The sequence below is a fragment of the Tetrao urogallus genome (genome assembly GCF_951394365.1).
Source record: "Tetrao urogallus genome assembly, chromosome: 19".
In the NCBI taxonomy this organism is placed as follows: Eukaryota; Metazoa; Chordata; class Aves; order Galliformes; family Phasianidae; genus Tetrao; species Tetrao urogallus.
In genome coordinates this window covers 3589081-3604214 of record NC_136832.1, presented here as the reverse complement: position 1 = coordinate 3604214, position 15134 = coordinate 3589081, and the positions used below count along the sequence as shown (strand labels likewise).

Sequence of the window (15134 nt, the reverse complement as noted above, 5' to 3'; positions counted from 1 at the left end):
GCCCTTTATTACAGAGAGAGGAGTGATCTGATTCATGGCAACCCACCCATTGGGTGTACAAGCTGAGCCAGCCAGTTAGCATGCCCAAGATCTTCCTGAGCCTTCAAGCCCCGTTGGTCTCCATCACCCATCCAACCTGGCAGTTTCTTCGCCTCCCAGCACCCAGAGCTGCCCAAGAAAGGATTTCCTGGTTCCTCCCAGTGACAAAACCAATACCAAAGGCTTCCATTAATATTCCAGGAGTGGCAGAGAAGATTGACTGCCTCATTAGCAGGCATCGTGTGAAACTCTGACAATAATTAACAACTCAATGGTCTTATTTGCTGGCCTATCACAGAAGTATTCAATCAAAAATGTAATTTGCTCGACGCTCCCATTTACCATAAAGAGAATATTCCTTCAAAGTTTTAAATAGACTAATTAAGAGGGAAGAAATACAGGGGAAAAAAAATTATTAACAGTATAGTTTTAATGGGAAATTACTGGAGCATATTAATAATGCAATAACCATTTTTAACAGCTGTCTGTCAGTTTGTGGGCCGGGGTAATTAAATTAGTCACTAAAGGGTTAGTCAAATTAGGCGTCAGAGAGCAGCGGCGGGGCGAACGAAGGCACGTCAAGCTTAATGCTGCAGCACAGGGAGGATGAGGAGGAGGAGGAGGAGGGGATGGAGGCAGGAGGTCACCCCACGCTGCCAGAGGTTGTGCAGAGCTCTGCAAGCCCTACGTGGGGCATTGCCCTAAAAGCCCCTGGGGTGCAGCGGGACTCTGAGTGTGGGGATGGGGCAGCAGAGTGCTGGCCGTGGACTGGCTCCTCTCTAGGAAAATCACAATTTAAGAATTAAAAAGAAAAAAAAAAAACACCAAAAAGCTCCTCTCTGGGCATGTGCACGGCCTGCAGTGGCCTCCTTCAGCCTGATGTTGCTGCAGGTTTTAATCTCTTTGCAGAGCCAGAAAGCAGCTGTGCAGGGGCTTTTTGGCAGTTGCTACCAAGGCTTTATGTTCTGCGGGTTTCAGGCTTGTGTTCCCCCTGCCTCCCCCCCTTCACCCTTTTTGAAATGAATCTCAGTTAATTTGGGATGTTGTTGAGTCTGAAACACATCTTTCTTGCCGCCAGCCTATTAAAAAATGTATTTACAGCTCCATAAAGCAAAGCCAGCTGTCAAGGTAATGTCCTGCTGGCTCCAGTGTGTTCAGGGCACGGGGTAAGGATGTGGGGAGGTGCTTGCATGATTGCAGTGAAGATTTTAAGCTGAACAAAGAATTTTCAGGCTGGGAAAATCATTGCCTTTGCCTGGGGAGGTGTTTGTAGGAGGCCTGGGGTTCCCTGCCAGAGAATGGTTCCTGCTGTGATTCACTTTCCTACTCTGCTCACTAAATCAGGATGAGGATGTTGGCCTCCGGGTCTGTGTGGGAAAGGATTGCTCCTTCCACTGTGCTCCTCTGAGACTTCAGATGTGTCCTCCATTTTGTATTGATGGACTGGGACCTCTTCTGTAGTATGTCTGTGTTGAAAAACAAACCAGGTCAAAGCAGTAACCAAAGCACAGGTGATTCTCTGATTCTCCAATAAACCCTCACCCATCAGGACGTACCAAACATGGCTGGGGCTTCTGGGGGGCACAGAGCTTTCTGAAACCACAGCCTAAGTCATGCAGAACAAGAACATGTCTTTCCAAATATTAGCTAGCAGCCTGGTCTGTTCTGTGTGTTCCTCTTGGGCTGATTTTGCAAAGAAGCTCTTGGGTTTTGAAATAGATTGATTGAAGTCAGGTCCAGGTCTGGTTGGTCCCATGAGAAGTTTCAATTTTCATCAGTCAGTGGGGTTTGGTAGCATCTTTTTTTTCCCATCACACCCAGTTTAAGCTGACTTCAGAGACACTCCTGCCTACCTGAAGTACTTGGGACTTTGTGTTTCTTTCTTTTTTTTTTTTTTTTGTACCATTAGGGTGAATTGCAACCTGGTGTAGGGAACCTGCTTTGGCAGGGGGGTTGGACTCGATGATCTCTGGAGGTCCCTTCCAACCCCTGCAATTCTGTGATTCTGTGAATGCAAAGTAAGTAGTTCCTTTAGCTGAATGCTTTGGGGAAAGCAGTAATTCTGTTATGCTGTAGAAGATGGTGCCTTGCTGGAAGGGTAGAAGAGACCCACTGGATCCATGTCATCTGGCAGTAAAACCACCCAATCTCCTGGATACCACAGCAACTGCAAGAACACGTTCCCAGCTATTCTGCAGCTTGGGGAAGGGCTGGGCAAGGCGCTCTGGCAAAGGCAGGCTCTGCTCTTTCTCACGTGCTGGAGAGTTACGAGCCGTATAGATTATTTTAATGGCGGTATTACTTCCAACTGTGCCTCTACCATCTGTTCTTCCCCAATTACGGATGCAAAAACCCAGCATGTTTCTCCATTCCGGCAGTAGAGAATGAAATACAAGCGCTATAAAAGGGTGTCTATTCCTTGAACAATGGAGTTGGCACCTGCAGCATTTCGCTCACGCTCGGTGGTCAACGTGCCCTGCCTGGTCCCAGCTCTGCTCCCTGCTGATGCCATGAGCCACACTGACAAAAGGAAGAAACTCATGTGCTGTATGTTTTGTCCAAGCTGGGCAGGGTGGCAGAATTATTAATACTGACCAGGCGTTGTGATGCTACAAAACTCAAGAACCTCTTACCTCCAGTGCGGCGATAAACGGGACTGAGGCACGGCAGGAGGGAGGGAATTAAGGCAGGACATCAAAGACTGGCTTCCATCAAGTAAATCATGCCATTGCTTCAGTAAAAGAACCCTTAAATGTTTTATTAGGGATTTTCAACAACTACCAAAATTAAGATGGAAGGGATGAATTATTAAAAAATAGATTAACTAAACTAGCCTCTGAATTAAACATGGAAGGTAACTATGAGGAGCAGCGCTGTGCACTGCGGGCAGCCAGTCCTTCAGCTGCGCTCGGTGCAGAGGGGAGCAGTGCAGGTGGGATGGAGGTCATGCAGGGTGTTGGGTGCTGACATTGGGACGCTGGCTCAAGGGACCAGTGGGCTGTGCTGGGGATGCTGGGCCCTGCCAGAGCTCTCTGCACTCCTCTCGTGCTGCAGTCTTTTCAAAGTGAGACGACGCTGTCACAGAGTGGCCTGGCTGTTTTTGAAATTTGCTGTTCCAGACCCTGGAGGTCTGATCTGGCCCGACGTGATGCGCTCAGCCCATGTACGTGGAGCACAAAGAGCAGGAGGTGAGGAGATGCTTTTCTCCCTGTAATTTTTGCTGCTCCTGCCTCCTGGAGGTGGGCGCGCTGTCTCTGGGTGCTGAGCACAAGATACGATGGAATTTCTCTCTGTTTGTTCTCCCCACTGCCTCTCTTTCTTCTTCTTTCCCCGACTCATTCAAAGCTCTTACATGCGAGCTCACAATGCAGCTCCTGTGAATGCCAGCAGTCGTACAGCCGCTAGGAACAATTCACAGTATCTGCCACAGCATTGCTTTAAGGTTCACTCTAATGGAACGAGTGGAAGCTTCATTCATAATAATAATAAAGCACTATTTTGCAGTTATATACCGCTTTTCATCTTCACGACTCAAAGCAGCATTAATTAACTGCACGGCACCGTGGGAGCTAGGTAACTGTTGTTGTCCCCATTTCACAGTCTGGAGCAGTGACATATCTGGAGTTGCTCGCGGTTGTGCAGTAATTCAGCATCAGAGAGGCAGTAAATCCAGAAACGCCAACTCCTGCTCTGTGCTTTATTTCTGGGGAACGTTCTCTCCTCATTCTTCTGGCAGAGCAGCCCCTTAGGAGATTTAAAGTCATCTTCGTTTCTTAAGTTGAGCGTCGGGTAGAGAGGGGGATGTTGCTGGAGTTGAACTGAGGCCGAGGGGGGCTCCTGTGATGTGAAGGGAAGCAAGTTCCACGCCCCCAGGCTGGCGGTCGGCGGTCGTTTCAGCTTTGCTGGGCTCCTTCCTCCTTCCATCGAGACAAAAAAATTGGAGAGGCAAGTTCTCCTTGGTCTGTTCTTTCACAAATATGCATCCATAAGCCTGTTTTCGTAAAATGGCAACAGACAAAGAAGAAAGCCTCAAATTCAGGCTGTTTTCGTGCTTGTAAAAGCTCGGGTTTGCCTCTCCGGTGAGCTCCAAAATCTCTTGGTTAACTCCTTTTCCAAGGGTCACATTAGCAGCCATTCCTAGGGATGCTCCTCATTGACTGCAAATCAGTTTTGTCCCTAAGCCACCAAAGTCTTGGTCAGTATTGTGAAAGGTCATTTGTTTGGGAGACGTTGGGTCAGCAGCACTGCAAGTGCAGAATGCACCAGGGCACTGCCGTGACCAAAACATCACCCATGACCGGGGATGGAATGCATGCCACCGAGTGCCACACATCCCATAGGAGCCCCCCAGGCTCCGTGTGCTGCAGGGACCCCACGTCCCGTGGCTGCTGATGGGCTCCCGGCATCCCATCACCTGCAGGGCTGAGCGTTTCCCACCCCCTGGCATGGCAGGGATGCTTCCCCCTCTGGAGGCGTTTCCCAGCACACCCCAGCCGTGCTGCAGCCCCACAGCTGCCCCTGCCTGGAGCTGCTCGCAGAGCGCCTGCAGTCTCACTGCTCACAGCCTCCTTTGTATTCTCTCCTCACCCTGCCGACCTTAGCTGCTGCTTTGTGCTGTACAAACGCCCGTTTTGTACTGAGCAGGTTCCCGCTGCTGCCTCCTCAGCGCTGGATTTTACGTTTCTCTCTCTCGTATCTGGTGAAGGAAGCAGACTGTATTCCCTGTAGTCCCCACACATCCCTGCAAGCAGGCTTCAGATTAGCGTGGAAATTTTTCTATTTAGTCCCTTTCATTAAAACAGACATGAAAATAAAGGTGGTGGGTGGAATGTGATGGGCAGGAAGAGGGTGGTGTTGCAGCACGCAAAGGTTTTTCTTTTCCTTTCTTTTCTCCCCTTCTCCTCTTCCGTTGTGATCAGTCTCCAGTTGCAAAATGTGCATCCAGAGAGCAGACTCCCCAGCAAGTTTCTCCTGATCTGCTTTGACAGATCCATCCGGGCAGGAGTGCTGATGGCCACATCCCACGTGTCAGCATCTCCTCATGTAGTTGTGGTTCACACTGAGCGTCCCCGCTCCCATTGGCTGCTGGCAGAGCTGATGTCTGAGGTCAGGGTGGCCCCAGGGGAGGGATGCTCCCATCCCACGCACCTCTGCCATTAGCTGCTCAGCCCCTTGTATCCCATGCAAGCTCTGCTGTAGCAGGGCTCTTGGAAACACATTTGGTGTGGGATGCTTTCAATCATTGACCTGGGTAAGGAATCTGCCAGCAGGCACAGGGCATTCTGCCTTTAATAAATGCATGCATTCTTCATGTTGCACTTTGTAATGAGATCTCATGGAGATGTACAGACAAAGGCAGGATGTTTCCAGGTGTTTGGTACATGGGTGCGTCCAGAGGAGCTCCGAGGAAACCCAGACATGGTGTGTGAGCACAGTGCTGCCTGTTGAGTGGGGCTTCATGATGCTCAGTCATGTGTATGGGATGCCCTGTGTACTTATCCTGGGATGTGCTCAGGGCCAGGTTGGATGGGGCTCTGGTTGGCGCTGATTTAGTGGTTGGCAACCCTGCCCACAGCAGGGGCTGGAACAGGGTGGTCTCTGAGGTCCCTTCCAACCCATGGCATTCTAGGATTCCGTGATTCTGTGTGGGGTTGGGGTGCCCTGTTCTAAAGGCACCACAGCTGAGCCACAGTGGAGTCCTGAGTCCTGGCCCCAAGAAATCCCAATCTCCAGTGCTGGGCTCCATAGGAAACAGGACAGCTGGTCCCCACCTGAGGTATGGGCTTGGCTGCTCCAGTTCCTTGCCTTTTTAACCCTCTCCCTTCCTCAGGTGAATGATGATGTTCCTTTTTCCAACACTGAATTCAATTTATCTTGTGTATTGACCCAAACAGAAAGTCAGTGTTTTCTTCATCTGCCATTTGCACTGATGGCAGCCAATTTGGGTCGGCGGGAGCAAAAACGGTTGCATCAGAATTCAGTGCCAGCTTACTTCTTATTTTTTTAAATGCTGATTATCCTTTTTTTTTCAGTACACACCTGGCCCTGGACACAGCATTTGCTACAGGATATAGCTGCAGGCAAGGCTAAAAATGTGCAGCCCCTGGGGCTGCAGAGCTGGGAGGATGCCTGCAGGGCTGCTCATTATGGGCACTGGGGGCTGCCCACTGCCTGCTGGTGCACGCAGTTTGGTTATGAAGTGGTCACATCTGCGGGCTTCGTGCACATCTTAAGCTCTGCATCTTCCTCTGAAGTCTGGAGGCCACACTTTTCAGCTATTCCCCAGGTTACAGGGGTGCAGGCACTGCACTGCAAACTGTCCAGGTCTGTGTTTTGTGTCTGATGGCAGAAAGCTTGCTTGCTGTCCGTAGAGAGCTTGCTTCTCTGCTTGGGTATTCATAAGAGTGCAAGTCAGCAGAGGTTCAAAACTAATAAATGAGCAGAGCTGTCCCATGCACTGGTCTAAACACAGCTGACCCAAAAAGCTTCCAAGCTGGCTACAGCTGCTTTTAAGCAGCAGGGATGTGCTGACAGTGCTCTGTTTTGCAGTGGTCAGAGATTAAGGAGCTTGTGGTGCGTTCATGGGGAAGGTGCAAAGGAGGTGAACCTTCTGGCAGGGTGTGGGCAGCTTTGAGGCACAGCCATGGTGGTCTGATGGGGCATGGGTGCTGCACAGGGGAGTTCTTGGTGCTCCTCAGCCACTGATGTCAGTTGTTTCCTATGCCAGTGATGGCATCTCCAATCCCGTACTGCACTTCTTTAGGGAAATAAACAGCAGAAAGCCCTTTCCTTGCTGCATGGGAGGAAGGATTTGCTCTTTGGGTGCCCTCACCCAGTCAGCAGTGGGATGGATCCTTACTAAAGGCAGTCTGGAAGGGTTGGGTGACCAGCCAGCTTCCCAGTGTGTGCTGCGCCTTGCGACAAGCCCCAGGAGCTGCTAATGAATACTGGGCATCTTGCATAACGCAGTCTGCATTGAGTGCCTTAGATAAGAGCCAAGGCCCTTTGAAAAAGCCCATCCATATGGACAGAAAATCCCTATGCAAATCTCTCCCCAGGTATAAAATTAATTGGATTCCAACTTCAAAGACCGCTTCTGGAAACAAGCTCTAAGTAACCGAGTTGTGCCTCAGTTCCTCTGTCTGCGGACGCTCACCTGGCTTTTTCAAAATCATTGAGTGTTGCTGATAGAAGGTGCTATATATAGCAGCAAAGCTATGCATATATGTATACTTATGCATAGAGACTCCCCTAGTAAGTGACCCAGTGGTTTTGTTAAGTGCAGCTTGCTGGTTTGGCTCTCCAAACAGCTGAGGTTTTGCATCTTACGGGTGCTGGGCGGCACCACAGCCAGCTGCAGCAGGACCAGGGAACGCAGTGGGGCCTGGGACTGTGCTGGGGTTAGGAGGAGATGCAGGGGGATGTTCCTGTTTGCCAAGGGCTCAACCCCATCGCTTCACAAGAGATCAATAGGAGCAGCAGGTGCTCAGCAACTGCGAAAAATCGGGGGATAAGCGTTTGGTCTAGCAACCCTGGCCATTTCCTATTTATCTAATCTAATTCTATTGGCATTTCTAAAGTGCTTTTCGGCGCTGCATCTAAGCACTTTATGTGTATGTTGGAAAAACCCACAGCTGCTGTGTAATTAGGGCATGTGAGCCTGGGATGCGGGCTTGTCCTGGTGCCTGTGTGCAAGTGGACAAATGGGATCCTGCTCACAATGTCCAGCTTCCCCTACTGACCCTCACAAATCACTGCAATGTCAGATCCAGAAGAACCTGCTAGACCACACAGCTTACCCCAAATACCCTCGAAGGCTGTGGAATGGAAGGGAAAAAGCAATGGGTTTGTGCCTAAGCAAACATTGAAGGCTGAGTGATAGATATCCTCAGGCTGAGGTTTGCAACCTGCTGCTGTCGCTGTACTTGGGGTGGGGGTTGGAGGGACTGACCCATTTTGTGTGTTCAGCCTTTAATAATTTGGGCATTGTTATGGACATCTCATGCCTTCTGTCCGGGGTTTTGTTCGATTGCTTGCTTTTCTAAGATTTCTTTTGCTCCTCCAGGCAAAACTGCTGTAGAGGATGGAGGCAGATGTTTGTATGACATGTGGAGCTCTTACAAGCAAAAAAAAAACAACAACCAAAACCCTAATTAATTTGGCCAGCTTAAAGGCTTTCCCGAATAACTCAAATTGCTACACATGGAGTGAGGTCTTGTTTAATGTAAGCAGCAGTGGGCAGTGCTCTCCCTGCCTGAGCACAGCCTGTGTCCCTGCCCCACAGCAGCTCCCAGAAGTGCCGGGCTGGGATCTGTGGGGGGGGGGAATGGGATGTGCTGGGATGAGAGGGGAGGGGGGTGGTGAGTGGAGCAGGAAGGTCCCTGCTCCTGCAGGCTGAGTGAGAAGGGCTGAGCAGTGCTGCCTCCAGCACTTGTGCGTGATGAATTCCCTCTTTTCCTACCTAAACTAACCTGCAACGCCTTCCCCTTCCTCTCTTCCCAGAGTAAAACTGTGCGTGACCCCTCCTTTAAAAAATGCTATTAAGGTTGCAGAGCTCCAAAGCGAATAGTTGCCAGGGTCAGCTCACTGTGCAGCCTCCAGGCAGCCCCTCGGTGTGGATGCGTTATGAAGCCTGCTTTAATGGCATGGCCATGTACTGGCTTTTCACCTTTGCCTCGTTCAGCACAGGCAATGAACCTGCTCTGGGAATGATCTGCATTAATGTGGAGCAGTAAAAACTTCCACCTAAGTCATTGAAAGCTACTCTGCGAGTAGAGGAAGTGTCATTTAATGCTAAGTACTCTGAAAAAATCAAGTCTAAATGTCACAAATTTGGTGCATGTAATGTAGTGGATATTTTCTTGCATTACTGTTCCCGGGTCTTGGCTCCCCATCTGTAAAATGGGGATGATAACGGCGAGATTGGGAACTTAATCACTTTATTGGTTGTGAAATACTGCTGCTTTCTGGTGTTGAGCAAAGAATAAGCACTCGTGAGGAGCTGAGTAATTGCCATGGAGAGCAGAGTAAGCAGGAGCTGTGTACTCCCCAGTGAGGAGCAATGAAGGCACCGGGGAGCTGCCAAAGGAGCTGTTTGTAGGGCAGTAAGAATCCAGCAGGCATTCATCAGAACCTGGGGTGGGTTTTGGGATGCCCCAGTGCTGCAGACACCCCAGTACTGCTCAGCACCGTCCCTTCTGGCAGCAGGGCAGGATCCCTGTGCTGGAGGAGGTCCCACCATGCAGCCGTATGGGTTTGGGTTTGGGACCAGTGCCCCTCCAGGGCTCAGTTGGAAATACCAGCCTGAAATGTATTCACAAGCTGGAAAGTTTGAAATGAGTCTGTGGAGGGGATGGGATGGAAGGGATTGCTAGGCAAACGGAGCTAATAAAAATATTAATTAGCATAGAGAAATCATTTGATAATTTTCATTTATGTATTTTTTAATTATGCATTGCTTCCATGACTGATAACCCCGCACCATTAGTGTGATCCATTTTGCTAGATAAACATTTTACTTTGTGAGTTAATTAGTGTTCAATTACTATCAATTACTACGTATTACTACTACCAATTCCATGTTAAACAGGCAGATCCCACCGCTGCTAATTGTTTCATTTATCAACACTTGGAGCTGTTTGGAACCCTATTGCATGAGGTGGGGGGGGTCCTGCAGGGCTGGGGGTCCTGGATGTCATCTGCACTCCTCGCTGTGCCTGCAGCTTTCTTGTCCTGGTGCTCCAAGTGTGACCATTTCCTGCCATTTGATTTCTTAAGATGTTGAATCTGTGCTTTTCTTCTGGTGTGCTGCAGCTTTTTGAACTGTTAGAAATCGTGTTAGGAAGTTTCTTCCTTGGCAAGTGAAATTTGGAATAGTGCTGCACAAAGAATGAAGGGGAAGTGAAGGAGAGGGAAGGAGAGTAGGTGAAATGGGAAGGGAAGGGAAGGGAAGGGAAGGGAAGGGAAGGGAAGGGAAGGGAAGGGAAGGGAAGGGAAGGGAAGGGAAGGGAAGGGAAGGGAAGGGAAGGGAAGGGAAGGGAAGGGAAGGGAAGGGAAGGGAAGGGAAGGGAAGGGAAGGGAAGGGAAGGGAAGGGAAGGGAAGGGAAGAAATGGGTCAGGCTCATCTTGGATAATTGTGGTGCCCTTGTAGTTAATAACAAAAGCTAATACAACTAAATTAGGTATGTCTGTCTCTCGCTGCTGATACAGTCAACCGAGGAAAGCGGATTGCTCTGAAGTAATTTGGAACAGCCAGCTGAGAGCAGTAGCTGAGGTTTTAGGAGCAATTGTACCGATATCACCGAGATCTGGGGCTCTGTGTTTGTGTGAAAGGAAGAAAATAGTTTCATAAGTGTTGGGCACCTTCAAAAGAGGGAAAGTCATCTCCCTGCCTGGAGTAATTAGCACCTGGTGAAGCTAACAAGGAACCTGGGGAAGGTGCACAGCCAGCAGGGATGTATGCCCGGCGTGGAAGGGCTGAGCCCTGCAACATGGCCCAGCAGCCCCAGGACATGTGCACTGCAGGATGGGCTTTGTCAGCTTGCTTTTGTTGTGTGCTGTTTGTTTGTTTTGTTTTGCTTTAATTAAATTTCTGGTCCTTGTGGTTGCCAAGGCGAGCTTCAAAACACTCCGATGGAGCGCTGGTTTTATTGACTCTACAGCAAGTTATTGAAGCGTGGTAGGAAATGCTTCACACTTTCAACCTCAAGGTTTTTTGGAGAGCTTTTTTTTTTTTTCTTTTTTTTTTTTTTTCAAGTGTTTATTATAGCTTTACTGCAAGAAATGTGCTATCAGGAAAACTGATAGTAAGCAGCTCCTCGGCAATGTGTGACAGGTAGCTCCACTGAGTGCTGTCTCTGGTGTCACCCAAGTAAGGAGGAGCTCTCCCAGTTTAGGACCTAGCCTGGATGACAGCTTGTCTTCAAACCTCCCACCACTGTTAGAACGACTGAAAAATGCCTGTGGGTACGTGAGAAACTCATCTCTTTACATAAAATAATAAATCTGCTCCATAGCCACACGTCGTGCACCACGTTAGGAAATGCAGCACTTGAAGTTCAAAACTGCAAAGTCAGAGAATCATAGAACCACCAAGGCTGGAAAAGACCTCCAAGACCATCCAGTCCAACCCTATCACCAACATTTCCTACAAGCCCATGTCCCTCTGTACAACATTTACACGTCGCTTGACCGCAAATCCGTAAGGTAAAGGCTGTCAATGCCTTTGGGGCTGCCCTGTGGCCTCCCAGCACCATGCATGCCTTCCCATTGCAGCTCAGCTCTACCAGTGTGGGGCTGTCCCTGCTGTGGGGCTGGCTTGGGATGCAGGCGATTACTTATTGCACATTTGTTGTAATTTGGGTGTTTAACAGCACGGCTCTTTATAAAGAAAGCTGAGCCTGTGCTACAATGCAGCTTTACTGGAATGGTCTGTGAATGTCTGAAATGCTACAAGCACTAAAAATAACTGCAAGCATCTGAAGTTGGCCACCCAGCAGTGGCAAGCACCTTTAATTCACATTGCTTGTTGCCTTGGTTCCTCAGCTTGAGCAAGAAGAAGAGAAAACACAGGGCTGTGGGTAGAGCTGTGAAACAAAGTGATGTGGGTGAGGCTTCAGGGTCTTCAGTTGTAGCTCCAGAGCAGGGAAGCCCCCAGAGGGACAGCATGGCTGCTTTAGCAGAGGGAAAGGAGATGAGAGGGGAAAGAGGAAAGGAGCAGAAAGGATGGGAGTGGGTCTGAGAGCACATGAGGTCCTGAGAGTGCTTTGCATGGGGGGAATGAAGTCCCCTGGCCCAGGTGGAACTTCAGCTACTGCTCTGGGTAAATCTGTCCTTAGGTGAGAGTCCCAAGGGAGGAAGGCTGAAGGAATGAGAGATTAAAGGGAAAAGGGCAAAGCTCGCATGATTGCAAAGCACAAGCTTAGTTCCAACTGGCATCCTTTTGTTCTTTGTTTTTCTCAACTATGTTTAACCCTGTAAGAGCTGAAGCCTTTAACCATTAGCAGGCACTAAAAAGGGGCAGCTAAGCTGAATAACACCCACTAATCCCCTTCCAGAATGAGCTGGAGAGAAGAGTCACTGTGATGCTCAGGAGCTTATTCAGAGTTGAGTACTTTGGAGGCTTTGAGAATTGCATGGTGTTGATATTTCATGAATAAATAACCCACAGCAATATTTGTCGCTGAATCTGCTTCATTAATGAGGTCCTGGAGCAAAGGGGAAGGACAGAGGGCTGTGATGGGATTGAAGACAAAAGCTTTTTCAAGTGATTCAATATGCAGGTGATGGGAAGTGGCACGGGGTGGGTGCAGGAGCTGTGTGGTGATGGAGAGCAGGGCTGCTGAGCATCACGTGGACCACATCCTGTGAAATAAGTTGTCAGAAGAGCAGGTTTTACCAAGGCATGGCGAATGATCAGAGGGTTGTGGTGGAGAGGAGAGAGTGTTTGGCTGGTGTGTGTCGTTTGGGAGGGCTGGGAGTTGGAGCAGGAATGCGCATGGCTCAGAAATGTGCTTGTGGGGAGAAGCTGGCATTAGGAATGGGCTCACGCACTCCTAAGCACCCTTTTCTAGAGGACTTGATGTCCCCTCCAGGCTGGTGGGGAGCAGCCCCGTCTCCTTCCCAGCAGGCCTCCAGCTTAGGGGATGCAAGGTCCGTGCAAAACTCACCCCTTTTCCCTTATAGGAAGCTGCAGCATCCAGGTGGGAACCCCAGGAGCGCCAAGGACAGGGCTGGGGGAGATAGAGGAGCATGGGAACATTGCAACACGCACCTCCATCTGTGTTTCCCTGCCTCCTTGGGCAGGGAATATGTTAAGATGTGTAATGACTCGTTCAGGCTCACCTATGGGGTTCTGCTGTGCCAGGCCCCATGTCAAAGAGCAGATTCCCACAGCCCCAGGGCACGAGCAGCCGTTTGTTTGGGCTTCCAGCTTGGCATTATGCAAGCACCTCATCGATGTGGGCTGAGCATCTGGCCCCAGATGGAGCTGAGCTTTCCAGGTGGGTGGAGGGAGAGTTGTCACGGTTGTTGTATTTTTATTTAAAAAAGAAAATATCTCTCTGTGTTTACAAGCAGCATTTTTGGTTAATGAATAATATGGCCTTTCTGTTCCCTCTTCCCTCTGCCGATATACGCACCCTGATCTAATGTATTCTGCCTTTCTCACTGCCTCACTTTGGAGGAGCTGCAAATTCTAGTGGGAACAGAGTGCTAATAGAAAAGGGCCTCTAAAGACATTTGAAACATGACCAAGAAAGTACAGAGGGAGATTGAGCTCCAGATATGCTGCAAAATCTAGGAAATGGGCCAAGAGAGGGGGAATATGGGAAACATGATCATTGAGAGGGAAAAGTTAATTGGGAAACATTAATTGGGGTGAAAGTGGGCAGCACAGGTGGTGAGTCCTTCTAGAATCCAAGGGAAATCTGAACATCTGACCTGAAAACAGCGCAGGGCTTCATTATGTTGGGTTTGTCGTTGGATAATTTCGAGCCCTCGTGTTTTCAGGAAGAAACTTGGTTACACCCTAAAGGCTCAGAAAGCAGAAGGCAAAGTAAGAAAAGAGCCCTCCTGATGATTGATTTATTTTTAAAACCTCATCATTTTCCTGCCAATCTCTTTACCGTTTTTTTTTCTCAATGCCTGACTCATGGTTTTTTGGAGGCACAGTGTTGGTGGGGCTGCGTGCGTGAGCGTGACGGCGCAAGTCCCTCCAACAGGAACGTGGTGCTGATCCTCAGGGACTGCTGAATATTCTTCCTCTGCTGTTTTCTTGCCAGGTTTTTGCAATAAAACCCCAAATCCAGTGGGCACTGGGTCATTGCATGGGTTTCAGGTGCCACTGGGGGATGCTGCAGGGGAAGCTCAGAGCGCTGTGTGGCTGCCCACACTGCCTCGTGGGTGCTTTAAGGCCACAAGGGTCAGTGTTTATTTGCAGCCTTCAGTGTATAACGATCTCATAAATAGCCTGCGGAGGTCAAGTCTGTCTCCATCACTGCCTTGTCCTGTGACCTTGGGTAAATGCTTTGTCTCCTGTGTGTCTGCACTGCTGGTGAGATGGGGACCGGATCTGGAGCCCACGGTGCGTTGCAGCAATCTGTTAACATATACAGTGTGCTTTGAAGATGAAAAATACCTTGGAGATGCTCAAAGCTCTCAATAAGCATCTGCATTCCCTTTGCCAGAACCCAGCAGAAAGAAGTGCAGGAGTGCTTTGTCACAGACAAAATCTGCTGTGTGAGCAGCACAGCGAGGCAGGGCTGGGAGCAACTCAAGTCTTTCAGCGATCATTGAATTCGTTGGGGTTTGTGCTTCGTGCTCGCTTCAGGAAGATCACAGCTGTGCCTGGGGTGTGCAGCACAGAGCTGCAGCCCACAGCCCTGGGACAGAGCCCAGGTCCCCGGCCACATCCCAGGAAACACTAAGCTGAGTTTGTGTGGCTTTAATTCCTATTGGGGAATCCCCGTGTGCTGGGTGAGGCGCGGGGCTTGGGAGGCTTGGCTCAGGTGTAGCACAGCCAGGAGTTTCGCTGTTGTGGATTTACTGTTGGTTAGTAGGGGGTTGGATTCACATCAGTGATGCTAACAAGGCCTCTTGTTTGCATGAAAATGACGTAGGCATACTCAGAGCAGGTTGGTTTAGGTCAAGGATGTCAAAGTTACACAGCAAATTATGTAAACACACAGCAAGACCATAGACTCCTCGTCTTGGCAAGCTTCCTCTAGGTGGGTTTCCATCACAACGCCATGATTTCACCTCTGTGGGTGAGATACAGCAGTGCCACACTGCGTGCTGCCGCTCCCTGCCCCTCCTGCTGTCTCTAACGGTGCCTTTTCTCTCCAAGGGAAGAAGCGATGCTGTCCACCTACTTTGAAACCATCAATGATTTGCTCTCCTCTTTCGGGCCGGTCCGGGATTGCTCCCGCAACAACGGCGGCTGCACCCGCAACTTCAAATGCGTTTCGGATCGCCAGGTGGATTCGACAGGCTGCGTGGTACGTACAGCTGGGGGCACACACTGCTTGCTGCCTGCATTGCCTGGGGACACGCACTGCTTGCTGCCTGCATTGCCTGGGGGCACACACTGCTTGCTG

The 15134-nt window shown here is 49.7% G+C and overlaps 1 protein-coding gene across 1 annotated transcript in view; it reads left to right on the top strand.

The window, feature by feature from the left end:
- The window catches only part of ASTN2 (astrotactin 2), a gene marked incomplete at both ends in the record, with an annotated part of 256968 nt that overhangs the window by 116179 nt on the left and 125655 nt on the right, over positions 1 to 15134 (top strand). The window contains one exon of the mRNA XM_079544565.1: positions 14885 to 15035. Coding sequence (XP_079400691.1) covers positions 14885 to 15035 — 151 coding nt within the window. The remainder of the gene's footprint in view (positions 1 to 14884; positions 15036 to 15134) is intronic.